Below are 14,515 nucleotides of genomic sequence, written 5' to 3' on the forward strand. Positions count from 1 at the left end.
ATGAAGTGCAGTGTTTATTCTGCTTATCGTAAAACAAGAACGTGGCTGTTAGCAATTTTTACCATAGCTGGATCACTTTCAAGTATTCTTTATGGTCTTTTTGAAGAAACAAAAAGCATATCACTTTTTGATTTCCTGAAAAAGTTCTGTATTAGGTCTACTATTTCGTGAAATCCCGACTGACAACCTCCAACCTGCCTCAAGAGTTAGGAAATATTATTTCATCTGTAGAAGAAGAGGCAGCAAAATAAAAACAAATCGTTAGCCAACGCAATACATTTTTATTGCGAGTTGATGACACTCCATGTCCAACGGACAAGCTTGAAAAAAGAAAAACCTTTCAATTTTGTCCATATCAAAAAAAGAGGAAAACTGCATACAAGTGTATTTGTTGCTAAGAGCCAACGCGCTTGGAGTGTTCACGAAAAGTGTGCAAAACTTCTGTCATGAAAAATAAACCTTTAATTTTGTTGGTACATTACTTGTTGGTATTCAGTTTCTTTACATGTAATTGGCATAATGTAAAAACAAAAAAAATGTGAACGAGTAAAATTTAACACAACCAAATACTGCAGACTAAAGTTCTTTCTAGTAATAATTTTGTATTTGTTAGTATTACGTTTATATATACCTTAAAGACTGATAAAAACGATCTGGAGTAGCGGAAAAGTAAAAAATGGGGAGAAAAATTTAGTTTATAAGGCCTAGCGGTTTAGGAGACCGATATTCCGTCTAACTGCCGAATAACAGATGTTCCGGTTAGAGAGTTAACTGAATGTGTGAGGGTACCTTAAGTTAAAATGCTTTTTATATTTTGATGGGATTGTATCAAGTAACCTCACTGGTAATTCAGTTTTATCATTTGCAACTTCGGTGGTCTATCGATTGCAAGTTACAATCAGGGTTATTTCCTGTTATCTTTGGCCAATATTGTGTACAAACATACTGTACATCTTGAATTTCTTTGCCATAGTGATGCAGTGATTTGTTTATTGTGGTTGACGTTAGTGGTAATTCAGAAGTTACTTGTACCCGAAAGATTTTTAGTTCAAGATGAGTGCCATTGCGAATATTGCTATTCAGAGTACAGCAGGTGCTGTTCCTGTGAGAAATGAAAAAGGTAATTTTATTCTGCTTACTCCCTGACCTTTTTGCACACTATCGTAGCACATATTAAGTACATTGTTGTAAGGGAGGATGATTTTTTGGGATTGGGCTGCAAATTGGTTATGACTATTTGGATGGAGCTATTCTGGCATTCCTCTTAAACGATGTAGAGAAATCTCGGATGTGCCAAATCTGGATCCTCTTGTTTAATTAGCGATTTTTTTCGAGTAATATTAGTAAAGCTTTGAGTTAGTCATTTCTAACACTTTGCTGTTGCGATTTTTACCAAATCGCAAAATTGCTATTTCTCCCATGTTAGCTGTAATAGATATATTTCATTGCATCTTATTTCGACGACGATGATTCATGTAACTAATATCAAACCGTAGTTGAATTTGTGTCAACAGTATGAATCGCGTATTTGGTTAAGTGTAAAACCATCGTCATGTATCAGTTAGTTGCAAATACGAGTGAACATACTGAAATTTAAGAAACCTTAAGTATTGTAATTTATATATTCGTACATCTTACTAAAACAATCCTGTGACTAGCACTAATTGTTATGTTATGCACGTATGTTTTTTTGCGGTTAAGAAATACTAGTCCCAGTTGTTAAAGAATTACAGATGTTATGAGCAATAGCAGTGACACTTGTGAACTATGTTTTGTTGGTGTAATTCTCGAATTACTTCAGGATCATTCAAAACATTGTAAGTGAGACGTTGGTTGGAATATAGCATTCTTCACATTGCATGCCACCCATTTGTATGTTAGAATTATGTAAACATTCGAACTTCTGCTGTGATAAATCAACATTGATCATTTTAAGTTTTATTTAGTCTCATTTTGCTTGACATGTCATGGAATGCACCACATATACAGAAGTCTATAAAGGAGAGGAGCTCAAAAATATGAGAATGCAGAAGTACGAACTTTCGGGAAATAATGACTGTAACCATAACAATAATAAGTACACACACAGCGTGAGAATGTACTACAGTTGACGCCGTACAACAATAGGCAAATACTGAGTGTAGTGTTGGCCATAGAAGTCATTGTGGCATTCACCAGGAATGATTTGGGAATACTCAAATCTGGGTGTTTGGTCCAGTTGAACAAACGTGAACAGATACATGAACTTTTTCTTCTAATTTTTGCTTCAGTTCAGTGACTTGTGATTAATGAAGAAACAATCAAACTGGCGCCAAGTATACTGGCAGGGAATAAGAAAATAGTTCACGAAGAGCAGAAACTTCAAGTTCGGTTTGCAAACTTTGTGTGTGCTGCTAACAGTACTTGTGGGAACTCATTGAAACTATCTTGCAGTATGCTCTCTACATTTCTGAACAGTGTCTGTGGATGTCCTCATGATGTAGTGATCATTTCTCTGTGCTTTGAGTGTATGCTGCTGCTCCTTTCGAACAAGCCATATTGCAATCTCTGATTTCATAAAGGACATTTGACTTACAGTTTGGGGAATATAACTTAAATTTCCATATGGAAATTCCTTAAATTCAGAAAGGCAATTACTGGGATGGTTTCTTTGAAAAATAGCTGGCCATTTTCTTGCCTCATCTTAGCCTTTTGTTATGTCTCTAATTATTGTCGTTGATGGAGTGTTAATGTATAACCTCTCTTCCTCTTCTCTTCATAAATGTAGCATTCTCTGCATCATGAATCATCCCATCATTATCAGTGAGTTGAATGTTAATTTAAATGGGTGGAAAATTGAATGTGCTGTTTTATGCATTTAAGAGTGTAACCATAGAACCAAGAGTTGTTACTCTCCAAACATGATTTACTGTGTTATTCAGTTCCTGGCTTGAGTTAGTAAAAGTATGTTTTTATACTCCAAGAGCAGAGATGATGAGAATGACGCTTTCTAAATAATGTAGTATTTCAATATCACCACCCGGGTGGAAACTCAAGAATTTTTCACGTGCAATGTATGCTGGGAAGCTTCCGAGTTATCTCATGCAATTAAATGCAACATATTAATGTGTAACTGTTAAAGCAGTGGCCCTAATATGGATGCCTGTAGATTACCCCATGTTACACTACCATAGGCTGGTGCTACCTCGTTTTGTGTTATGTGATAATCTGATTTCCTTGTGCTTACTGCTGTTCACTGTATGCATATGTATGCCTTCCTTAAAGCAAAAGTCCCAGGATGACGATAGTTGTGTGGTAGTGTCAAAATTTATCAGCCCAGGAGGCATGTGTGAATGGGAAGGCACTCACAGTTGTTCATCAAATGCAATGCCCAGTGTTCAGCCAATGTTTCACTACTGATGATTTATCAGTTTGGCCCAGGTGTATATGACAATGGTATTCAATACAGCATTCGTGTACATTTGAACATGTCTGCCCAGTATAAGATTTTCCACATTGGCATGGGGTCTTACACACGCCATGTTTCCTAACGCCAAGATCATCTTTGACCGAATGCGACAAATTCCTCAGTTTTGCTGATGTCTCCGGAGGATTCTTTCTGTTGCTGAAAACATTCCACCAGGATACAGCAAGAACACCATTGCACTGGATGCCTCCCCATCGTCATTCACATCCCTGCATTGAACTTTCTTAGAACAGAATGCATTGCATATCTGTTTATCGGAATACCCATTCAGTTGGAACACTTTTGTTAGGTGTTGTAGCTCACCAGACAACTGTTGGTATCTTGAGTCCATATATGCTCTGTGTACCAGAGAGTGTAAGACACTATTGTATTGTGCAGGGTGATGACAGCTTGTGGCCTGCAAATGTAACTGTGTGTCAGTTGGTTTGCAATATATACTGTGTAGTGTTGACTTTTCTTCTAACCATAACATCCAGGAATGGTAAGGTACCCCCCTTTTCCACATCCATAGTGAACTGAATATCTGGATGGAGTGAGTTCAAATGCTGGAGGATCATGGGTAATGCCTCCATTCTGTGGGGCTACACCACAAATGTATCATCTACATGCTGCTAGAAGCAGGCAATTTGGAGACTTGCTGACTGCAGTGCTTTTTCCTCAGAGTTGTTGTGGTCTTCAGTCCTGAGACTGATTTGATGCAGCTCTCCATGCTACTCTATCCTGTGCAACCTTCTTCGTCTCCCAGTGTCTACTGCAGCCTACATCCTTCTGAATCTGCTTAGTGTATTAATATCTTGGTCTCCCTATACGATTTTTAACCTCCACGCTGCCCTCCAATACTAAATTGGTGATCCCTCGATGTCTCAGAACATGTCCTACCAACCGATCCCTTCTTCTAGTCAAGTTGTGCCACAAGTTCCTCCCCAATTCTATTCAATACCTCCTCATTAGTTATGTGATCTACCCATCTAATGTTCAGCATTCTTCTGTAGCTCCACATTTCGAAAGCTTCTATTCTCTTCTTGTCTAAACTATTTAGCGTCCACGTTTCAGTCACATACATGGTTAAAGTCCATACAAATACTTTCAGAAATGACTTCCTGACATTTAAATGTACACTCGATGTTAACAAATTTTTCTTCTTCAGAAATGCTTTCCTTGTCATTGCCAGTCTACATTTTTTATCCTCTCTACTTCGACCATCATCAGGTATTTTGCTCCCTAAATAGCAAAACTCCTTTACTACTTTAAGTGTCTCATTTCCTAATCGAATTCCCTCAGCATCACGCGACTTAATTTGACTACATTCCATTATCCACGTTTTGCTTTTATTGATGTTCATCTTATACCCTCCTTTCAAGACACTATCCATTGCGTTCAACTGCTCTTCCAAATCCTTTGCTGTCTCTGACAGAATTACGATGTTATCGGCAAACCTCAAAGTTTTTATTTCTTCTCCATGGATTTTAATTCCAACTCTGAATTTTTCTTTTGTTTCCTTTACTGCTTGCTCAATCCAACCTCTGCTTCCCTTTCATACCCCTCGACTCTTATTACTGCCATCTGCTTTCTCTACAAATTGTAAATAGCCTTTCACTTCCTGTATTTTACCCCTGCCACCTTCAGAATTTGGAAAAGAGTATTCCAATCAACATTGTCAAAAGCTTTCTCTAAGTCTACAAATGCTAGAAATGTAGGTTTGCCTTTCCTTAATCTTTCTTCTGAGATAAGTCGTAGGGTCAGTATTCCCTCACGTGTTCCAACATTTCTACGGAATCCAAACTGATCTTCCCCGAGGTCGGCTTCTATCAGTTTTTCCTTTCGTCTGTAAAGAATTCGCATTAGTATTTTGCAGCTGTGACTTATTAAACTGATAGTTCGGTAATTTTCACATCTGTCAACACCTGCTTTCTTTGGGATTGGAATTATTATATTCTTCTTGAAGTATGAGGCTATTTCACCTGTCTCATACATCTTGCTCACCAGATGGTAGAGTTTTGTCAGGACTGGCTCTCCCAAGGCTGTCAGTAGTTCCAATGGAATGTTGTCTACTCCGGGGGCCTTGTTTCGACTCAGGTCTTTCAGTGCTCTGTCAAACTCTTCACGCAGTGTCATATCTCCCATTTCATCTTCATCTACATCGTCTTCAGTCTCTCCCATAAATGGGAAACAGAGAACTTCCCATGGTGACACCATCCACTTGTTCAAAATACCAGTTGTTCAATAAGAAACAAGTTCAAGTAAGTACATGTTTAAACAGTGCCACAATGCTTTTCTCAAAATTGCTGCTGATAAGCCCTAGTAAGTCCTGCAGAGGTACTTTCATAAATAGATGACTCAAGCCTAGTCAAAAGATCTGATGATTGTAGTTTAAGTGTCTTCAGGTATGAAGTTCTCTGAATTCTGGATATGATGGTCACTTTTGCCTACAAGAGGTCCCAAAGTGAAGTAAGATGTTTAGTCAAGAAACAGGTAGCGTGTCCAATGTTGCTTACTATTGGGCAAAACAGAGACATATCTCTTGTATCTTTGGTAGGCCATACAGCCAGGTCAACCGAAGCGTCCGATCCCACCCGTGAAGTAAGGCTGTTGTGGTGTGTGACGTCATGACGGCACGAAATTTAGTTTGTGAGAATGGCGTGTTTGTAGGTGTCGTTTTGATGCGATCGGTGGTGCTCTCTGGTGGTGTGTTAGGTGATGTTTTTGGTTTAGTTTGCGAGTGTGGCGTCGTGTGTGAATTTTGGTAAACTGCTTTTTTTTATGTATTTGGTAGGTATGGATATGACTGACAGGGTCAACAGTTTTCGGTTGTCGGCTATGATGGGGGACAGTGCATTGTCTCTAATAAAATTTCTTCAACTATTCGGATTTTTGGATGAAGTCTGAAGTGTTCAGTATGTCGTGAAGAAATGAGGCTTACTTAAAGTTCCGGCGTCTCGGACCAGGGACAGCTGTATGTGGAGATGTCTTAAGGATAACAGGTCAAGGGAAGTTTTCGATCCCAGTGTGTGGCTGTGAATGTTGGTGTTGGTATTGGGAGATGTTTTTGAGCTATATAAGTCAAGGGAAGTGTTAGGTCCTAATTTATGGGATGTGGAGCTGCTGTTGAACTATATAGGTCAAGGAAAGTGTTCGATCCCAATTTATGGGATCGGGAGCTGCTGTTGAGCTATATAGGTCAAGGGAAGTGTCCGATTCCAGATGATATTATGTTTAGTGGTATTTGGGGAGTTTTGTGATGTCGGCATTTTTTGTCTTTTGCGTGGTTTTGTATGGGGGTGGGTGTCTAAATTTGTTTATATTTAGTTTGTCCCGACCCAAAAACCCCCTATTTCCCGCGCTTGTCCCGTTAGTGTCATTAGGCTTTTTGTGGAACATGTGTTTCGATGTATTTTCGTCCTCATAATGTGTACATAACGACTTTATATGCGCCACATTGGAATCGTGGTTTATGGTAGTTTCCGCCATATTTGTGATGTCATGGGTCAGAGCAGACGCTTCCGTATTTCCATACAGCCTTGGGGGAAGTGCAGCCTGTTGGTGCAGGCCCTTAATGACTTTAGTTGGAATACAACTCTTCTTGGGAAGGTCTCAATTTTTTCGCTAAATTTTGCCAATTTGGATCCTCTCTTAGCTTGCAGTATGCACAATTGTCGAGCAATGCTTCTATCTTGCTGCCGTATTCAACTCATGAAAGAAGGATGGTGGTGTTCCCCTTGTTGGCAAGTAAAATAACTAGAGTGTTATCTGCTCTCAAGTCTTGCAGTACCTTACTTTCTGCTGATGTGACATTAAACATTTTGGGGGGGGGGGGGGCTCAGGTTAAAATTTAGCATTTGTCCCTCCTAATCTCTTTTGCAACATCGTTGAGAAGTGTCAAAATGACCTCTTCTATCCCAGCTATCTCAGATTGGAGCTATTCCAGGCATTGGTGCATAGTTCAAACCTTTTTCGAGCACCGAAACAGCTGTGTCGTCCAGGACTTTATCCATGAGATTAAACACTGTGCATCTATGTGGTGACAATGGCAAACCAGAGAAGTGTATGTGCAACAGATCAGTCAGGAAAGGCTGAAAAGTCACATTTCAGATGCACTGTATGGTAAAATGCTCTGCGTTTCTTATTGAAACATATACAACCAGGTGGAGGATTACACAAGTGTCCGATTCCACCCATCATCAATATGGCAGAAATGGCTATTCTATGCATCTTCGATATGGCGCCTATGATGTCACTACATACACACAGCAACAAACACGAAAATACGAGGGCGGTTCAGAAAGTAACCTCCGATCGGTCACAGTGCGGGTTGTGGGGGGAGTAGCGACGCCATCTGTGCGTTCACGCACTCAACAGGTCAGTCGGCATCAAGCCGTGGTCGAGTGAACGTCGTACCTGCGCTAGTTTAGTTTTTGTGGCAGTTTGAAATGTGTGCTGCAATAGAAAACCCCGCCAAATGTGAAGTGCGTGCTGTCATAAGGTTTTTTACAGCCAAAGGATATTCTGCAGCAGCTATTCATCGTGAGCTTTGTGCCGTGTACGGACCAAGAGTTATGAGTGAAGGAGTTGTCCGTGAATGGGTACGTTTATTTAAAAGTGGACGAGAAAACGTTCATGATGAAGAGAGGAGTGGTAGACCATCATTGGTGACTGACGAACTCGTTCAGACAGTTGATGCAAAAGTTCGTGAAAATCGACGTTTCTCAATGTCAGAGTTGTCTACTGGTTTTCCACAGATTTCTAAGGCTCTCTTGTACGAGATAGTGACAGCAAGATTGGGTTACCGTAAGTTCTGTGCACGATGGGTGCCCAAAATTCTTACTGACCACCACAAAACTCAAAGAATGGCCTCTGCATTAGACTTTCTGTCACATTATGAGGACGAAGGAGAACCATTGTTAAACAGAATCGTGACCGGTGACGAAACCTGGATTAAGTACGTGAACCCTGAGACAAAAGAACAATCAAAGATGTGGGCACATTCAAATTCGCCTACCAAACCAAGAAAAGCCTCGCAAGATTTTTCTGCCAGAAAACTGATGGCCACAGTGTTTTGGGATGCCAAAGGGGTGTTGTTGGTTGAATTCATGGAACGTGGTACGACCATTAATCAAGACGTGTACTGTGAAACAATAAAAAAGTTACGACGGACTATACAGAACAAACGCCGTGGTATGCTGACTTCTGGTATCGTTTTTTTGCACGATAACGCCCGTCCTCACTCTGCTCGCAGAACAACGGCCCTTCTTGAGTCCTTCAAGTGGGACGTTATCAACCATCCACCTTACAGCCCAGACCTGGCGCCAAGTGATTATCACCTCTTCATGCATTTGAAGAAATGGCTCGGGTCACAGCGGTTTGATGACGACGAAGAACTCAAAGATGCGGTCACAGGCTGGCACAAGCGGGTGATTTTTATGTAGAAGGAATTTCAAAACTTGTGAAGAGATACGATAAGTGCCTCAATCGCTATGGAGACTATGTAGAAAAATAGTGCAAAGATGTAGTTGTAAGATGTATATATTAAAATATTTTTGTTTAACATGGTGTATTTTTTTAAATCAACCGGAGGTTACTTTCTGAACGGCCCTCGTACATATAAGTAGGACAATAATGCTTCCCTCCAAAAATACAATCAAACTGACGGGACAACTGCAGTAAATTGAGGGTTTTAGGGTGGGGACATGGTAAATATAACAGTAAAAAACAAAAGCACACCACTATCCCAAAACACACAAAATGATGGAAAAGAAACAAAATTACAACATTCTGCTGAACCAACAAAAATCTATGGGAATCAGACACATCTCTTGACCTGTATAGGTCAACCACAGATGACGATACCAAAATAGCAATATCTACAACTAGAACTATGAGAATTGGAATTGGTCTTTTCCCTTACCTACATAGATCAACCACAACTATTGATACCAAAAGACCAACACCTATAACTACAAAAAATAAAACCAAAACCGCAACACCTCAAAAATCTAAACATCAAACATCCCTACATAAATTAAAACACATTCAGTACACCCTAAATACACAAAACATCCCAATTCAAGAAGAATAGACAATAAAAAAAATTACTTACTTATCACACACACGCACATGCCGCAGTGCCACATGTACCTGTCCCTGGTCCGAAGTGACGGAACTCTGATCAACCTCATGTTCTTGCGACAAATACTACACTTCACAATCTCAGCGATCAGTCCAAATAACTGGAGGAATTTCATAACAGTCAACATGTCCTCCCACATCTCCAACCGCAACATAGCACTGTTATATTTCATTATCATATCCATACCTAACTACAGAAGCCACACAATGAATTACACGTCTTACTGCACCACAAACAGCAAACCAATAACATCTAACGAAAATTGACAACTCACTGAAAAAACTTCCAAACCTTACGTCCCGAACTACAAACACTGCTGACGGCTTGATACATCCAACACCAAGGCTCAAATGAACCCAATACAACACATTACCGTCAGCACACACACACACACACACACACTCTCTCTCTCTCTCTCTCTCTCTCTCTCTCTCTCTCTCTCTCTCTCTCTCTACCAGAGGACACCCTCAAACACAGCAAGATGACATCTACAAACACAGCCAAATCATAAACTTCGCGCCACAATGATGTCACACACCACGACACCCTTATGTCATGGGCCAAAGCACACGGGTGGAATTGGACACTTCCATTGATCCCCAGGTGGATTTGTTTTCTGTTGCTTGTCTGAAATGTCTTAATATTGGTCATGTTTTTGTTACTACAGTAGAAGGTATTACTATTGGATGCAGCATGGAGTTCGTATTTGTAGAAGCTTTTCTGTTGCATTTGTTTTTTATTTTTATCACACACTGAGATAATGTGTGTGATGCAGTAATAATTGTATTTAAATGTGGCATTATTAAAATTATTACATTATTATATTTTGTTAAATGTTATGCTAGGTTTACCTTTGTTACCTGGCTGTCGTATTGATGTTTGGTTGCAGTATTATAAATTTCCTCCTAACAACTTTCATTTGATAAAGCCGACAAAGCCGAAGATTGTGGTACCACCCATCGGCTTTGACCTGTGATGCCATCAAGATGGGGGACACCCCTATTTTGAGTTTATACATTATGATGACCATGACATCGTCCATTACACATGCAAAATAATATGGAAAGTACTGTGAAACATTAATTCATTAATGAAGGACATCATTAGGATGTAAGAAAACACTTAATGCCATACAGTAATGATGATTTTGAGTTTATGTAGGCAAAGTTCTAGATCCTTCTGAAATTGAAAGAAGACATTGGAGATATTTTTGCCACCAGTACAAGCCATGTTTCTAAGATATGTATCTCAATGTTTTTGACCTTGCATGCGGCTCTTCAGTTGAAGACATTATTATGACCTCTTTATTTATTATAAACTGATGTTCATGAAGGTTTGGACCCTTGCACTCTTTGACAAAATCTTTCATTTATTACTTATTGTAAGATTTTTTCTAAAAGAACTAAATAACACACTGTGTCCTTGTATCTTAGTTTTCTTTGCTTTTGTAATTTTCAGGAATAAGACAATATATTGTCTGCTTTAAAATAAATCTATAATTTGTATTACAAGGGACATTCTGAGAGTAAATTTGTCTTTTTTTCACTTAGAAACTTTACTGCTGAAAACAGATACAGTATGACATCATTAATTATATACCTATTTTATGACATAGTCACCAACAACATGGAATCAGTTTCCAGAAACCACTCAGATAAAACTTGGAGGCCTGCAGTGCACCAAATTGTCGCACAGACTACTACACCTCAGCATTTGTTTGGAAGTTACATCCTGAGAGTACGGCTTTCACAGCAGAGAGTAGGTGAAAGTCTTCTGGGGCAAGATCAGCACTGCAGGGGGCCTGAGCACAGCCAGTACACAGTGTGGATGCCACACCTGACACCATTATGCAGCTCTCTGCTAACACTGTGTCTCATACTCTAGCAATGATGTTTTTGTGCATGGATGTGGAAGGATGCCCACTTCATCCTGTATCCTCCACACACTACCTTCGTTCTCTGAACATGCAACACCAGCAGTCAACCATTTGACAAGACACGGCCTCTTCACCATATGCACTTTCCATCATTGAACCAGCAATAGGTGTGGATTCATATGACATTTGTTTGTGTCATGTACGTACCATCTTCTCTTTAAAAAAATGACAAAACTTACTTTCAGAATGTCCCTCGTGTATTGCGAATATTATTTTGTGTGTTAATGGCAATGGAAACCTTCTTACAGGTGAAGTGTCAATGCAAAAGGTGAAAGTTCACCGTTATGTATCTGGGAAACGGCCAGATTATGCACCTATGTCAAGCAGTGAAGAGGAATCGGATGATGATGATTTTATCGAACAAAAAAGGCGACAGCCTTTCCGTACATATCCAAATGCCGAAACAGTGGAGAGTGATGTTCCAGAAGAAGCAGAAGCAGAAATTGATGACCCAAGACTTCGAAGACTTCAGACTATTATGGCTGAGGAGGAAGCATCCAATGAAGAAGGAAGACTTGAAAGACACAGGTAATCATCATCTTTTCTAAGTTTAATGTGCAACTAGACAACAGAATGCATTATATAGTAAAAAAGTTCCACTCAGCTGTGCATATTGTTGGTGAACATGAGGCCCCAAGCCCTTCCAGTATTGCTTGCCTTTCTGGGTTGTAAGTCTAACATCTTACTGTTCTATTTTTTCCCTTAGGGACCCAGTCATTAGTTACTGGTTACAGGCCAGGCAGTCTTGGTGTTCCTGAGCTGCAAGTTTGTCAGTGCTGTCTGGCCTTCTATTACTGAAAACACGTGGCATGCTTCAACAACCACTGTGGGGTTCAACAGTGGACTTTTGTGTATTTCAGTGTTGGGGAACTTATGGCTGTACTCTCTGGATCACAAGGATCATAAAAACCTCTGTTAAATATAATAAGAAGCTAACAACCTCAAGGTGTGCTACATGCTAGTCGAGTGGATGACTGTTACTCTGGGAGGAGGAGGGGACAGACACTAGTGGATAATCTCTGGGCTACCAACTGCCCACACCCCAGTTGCATAAGGCTTACCCAAGCAAGGAGTCTGCATGGGTGGATGCAACCAACCCCCCCCCCCCCCCCTCCCCCAGCACCCCATGAGGGGAACAAAATGATTCTTATTGCTCTAACTCAAACTCGTGATGAAAAGAGTGAACTGTTAGGGAGTACCAACACTCAGCTAAAAAAGAGCACTTGGGTAAACAGTCATCTTCAGAAAACATGCCGTAATAATTGTAATAAAGAAAGTAATAGGGAACAAGTTTTTCAACATTCATATTTAGTACTTAAGAGAGGATCCTTTGAAAAGATCTCCCACTTTTACATTCACAGAGGTATTTAAAAGGATTCAAATTACTGCAAAACAACACTCTGCTGGTTGGAACATCTAGATCACAAGTGTCTAAGCTTTCAGAGTCCAAAAATTTAATAGGTCACTGTATAGTGACTGAAATGTATAATAGCCTTAATTTCAGTGAGGTAATAGTGACATGGCCCAATATAATGGGAATAATCCCCAAACAATTAGAGGAAGAATGGGAAAATTTTGGCATCTCAGAGGTGAACAGCATTATGCAAATTAAAAAAAATATATTAATAGGTCACTACAAAGAACTTCGGCATGCATTTTAACATTTAACTTACCCCTACTGCCAAATCATATCACTGCTCAGTTCACCTGCCTCAAAGTTAGCCCTACATACCAAAGTGTACGAGATGTTTTAAATACGAGAAGTTTAGACCTACAATTCTTGGATGTAATGTTAAAGCTATGTGTGGTAGATATGTATCAAAGGCACATGGAGCAAATGAATCATGTGCATCTTCACCAAGATGTATACCTTGTTTGGGGATCATCCCATGTGGAGCAGGGATTGTCATATTTATGCCAAGGAAAGAAAAATTGTAAACTGCAGCTAACAAGGAGAATGCCTTTTGGAGAGGCTAAAAAAGCATTCAAGGTCATGCAACCTTCGTCGTTCACTGCATCCTTTCCAAAAGCTCTTAAGAAACCAGCCTCCCAGAGAAATTCCTTGCCAAAAATTCAGCCATCAGCGTGTACTTGCAGCTGCATCTGCAGAGGAACTATTTCCTCTGAATGTTCAAATGCTATGATACCAGTGAGTACTGTAAACGAAAATATTCATCACCAAAAATCTAAAAAGTGAGCTTTCTTGCCCATACAAACATTCCCACCTCCAAATAAAGTATAAAGTTAAAAGAAGAACTGACCAAAGCCAAAGAAAATAGGATTAAAACCATTGGTTCACTAAGCGCTGTCAACAGTAATGACATGCGCAATGCTCCTCCCAATGGAGGTATATAATAGCTGGACTTGCCTTACATCTCCTGCAAATCACCACAACAGAGAAAGGGGTAAAAGGAAAGGCTTACTGAAAGATGTCGCCCTTAATTTAATCAAACATGAATGGATTCGGAAAACCAATGGAAGAGCTCAATCATGTAGTACAGAAAATCCACTAGGCCTGTGTCTATAGCAGATTCCTACCTCATGATGAAGAGACTCCTTGTAGATGTAATAAGACAACTTCCTAAGTCTTTCTCTCTTGTTGGTTCCTCTCCTCACCCCTTGGCACAAACACAGGACTAGGCTGTTGGGCTGACTGTAGCTAGAGTGCCTTTTGTTACGGTGGTATTTGGAGGAGGTGGGTGATTGGCCCATCGCCTCAACCACTTTTTACCCCCAAGAAAGAACTCGAGTCCCGGTACTCATTTGATAGCAGGTTGAGTGGAACTAGGGCCATCCTGAAGGGACTGGAGTGAAGAAAACTCCCTGCTCTTACCTGCTATCATATCCGAGACCCCATAGGCTGGCGTTTAGTGCTGTACCCACTAGACCACAACATACACTTTAAGTTCCAACTAGAGCAATACAACTGGATGGTGAAGTCATGAGTGCAACACTTATTCCTTGTTATTTACTTTCAGTGCAGCCCATC

The 14,515-nt window shown here is 40.0% G+C and overlaps 1 protein-coding gene across 1 annotated transcript in view; it reads left to right on the top strand.

Annotated features, from left to right (window-relative positions):
• The first annotated feature begins 954 nt into the window (after positions 1–954).
• LOC126184092 (microfibrillar-associated protein 1) overlaps positions 955–14,515 on the top strand; it is a 76,592-nt gene continuing 63,031 nt past the window's right edge. Inside the window, exons 1-2 of the mRNA XM_049926453.1 lie at positions 955–1,120; positions 11,775–12,054. Of these exons, the coding sequence (XP_049782410.1) occupies positions 1,054–1,120; positions 11,775–12,054 (347 nt within the window). The 5' untranslated portion in view covers positions 955–1,053. The remainder of the gene's footprint in view (positions 1,121–11,774; positions 12,055–14,515) is intronic.

Source organism: Schistocerca cancellata, chromosome 4 (assembly GCF_023864275.1).
Source record: "Schistocerca cancellata isolate TAMUIC-IGC-003103 chromosome 4, iqSchCanc2.1, whole genome shotgun sequence".
Lineage (NCBI taxonomy): Eukaryota > Metazoa > Arthropoda > Insecta > Orthoptera > Acrididae > Schistocerca > Schistocerca cancellata.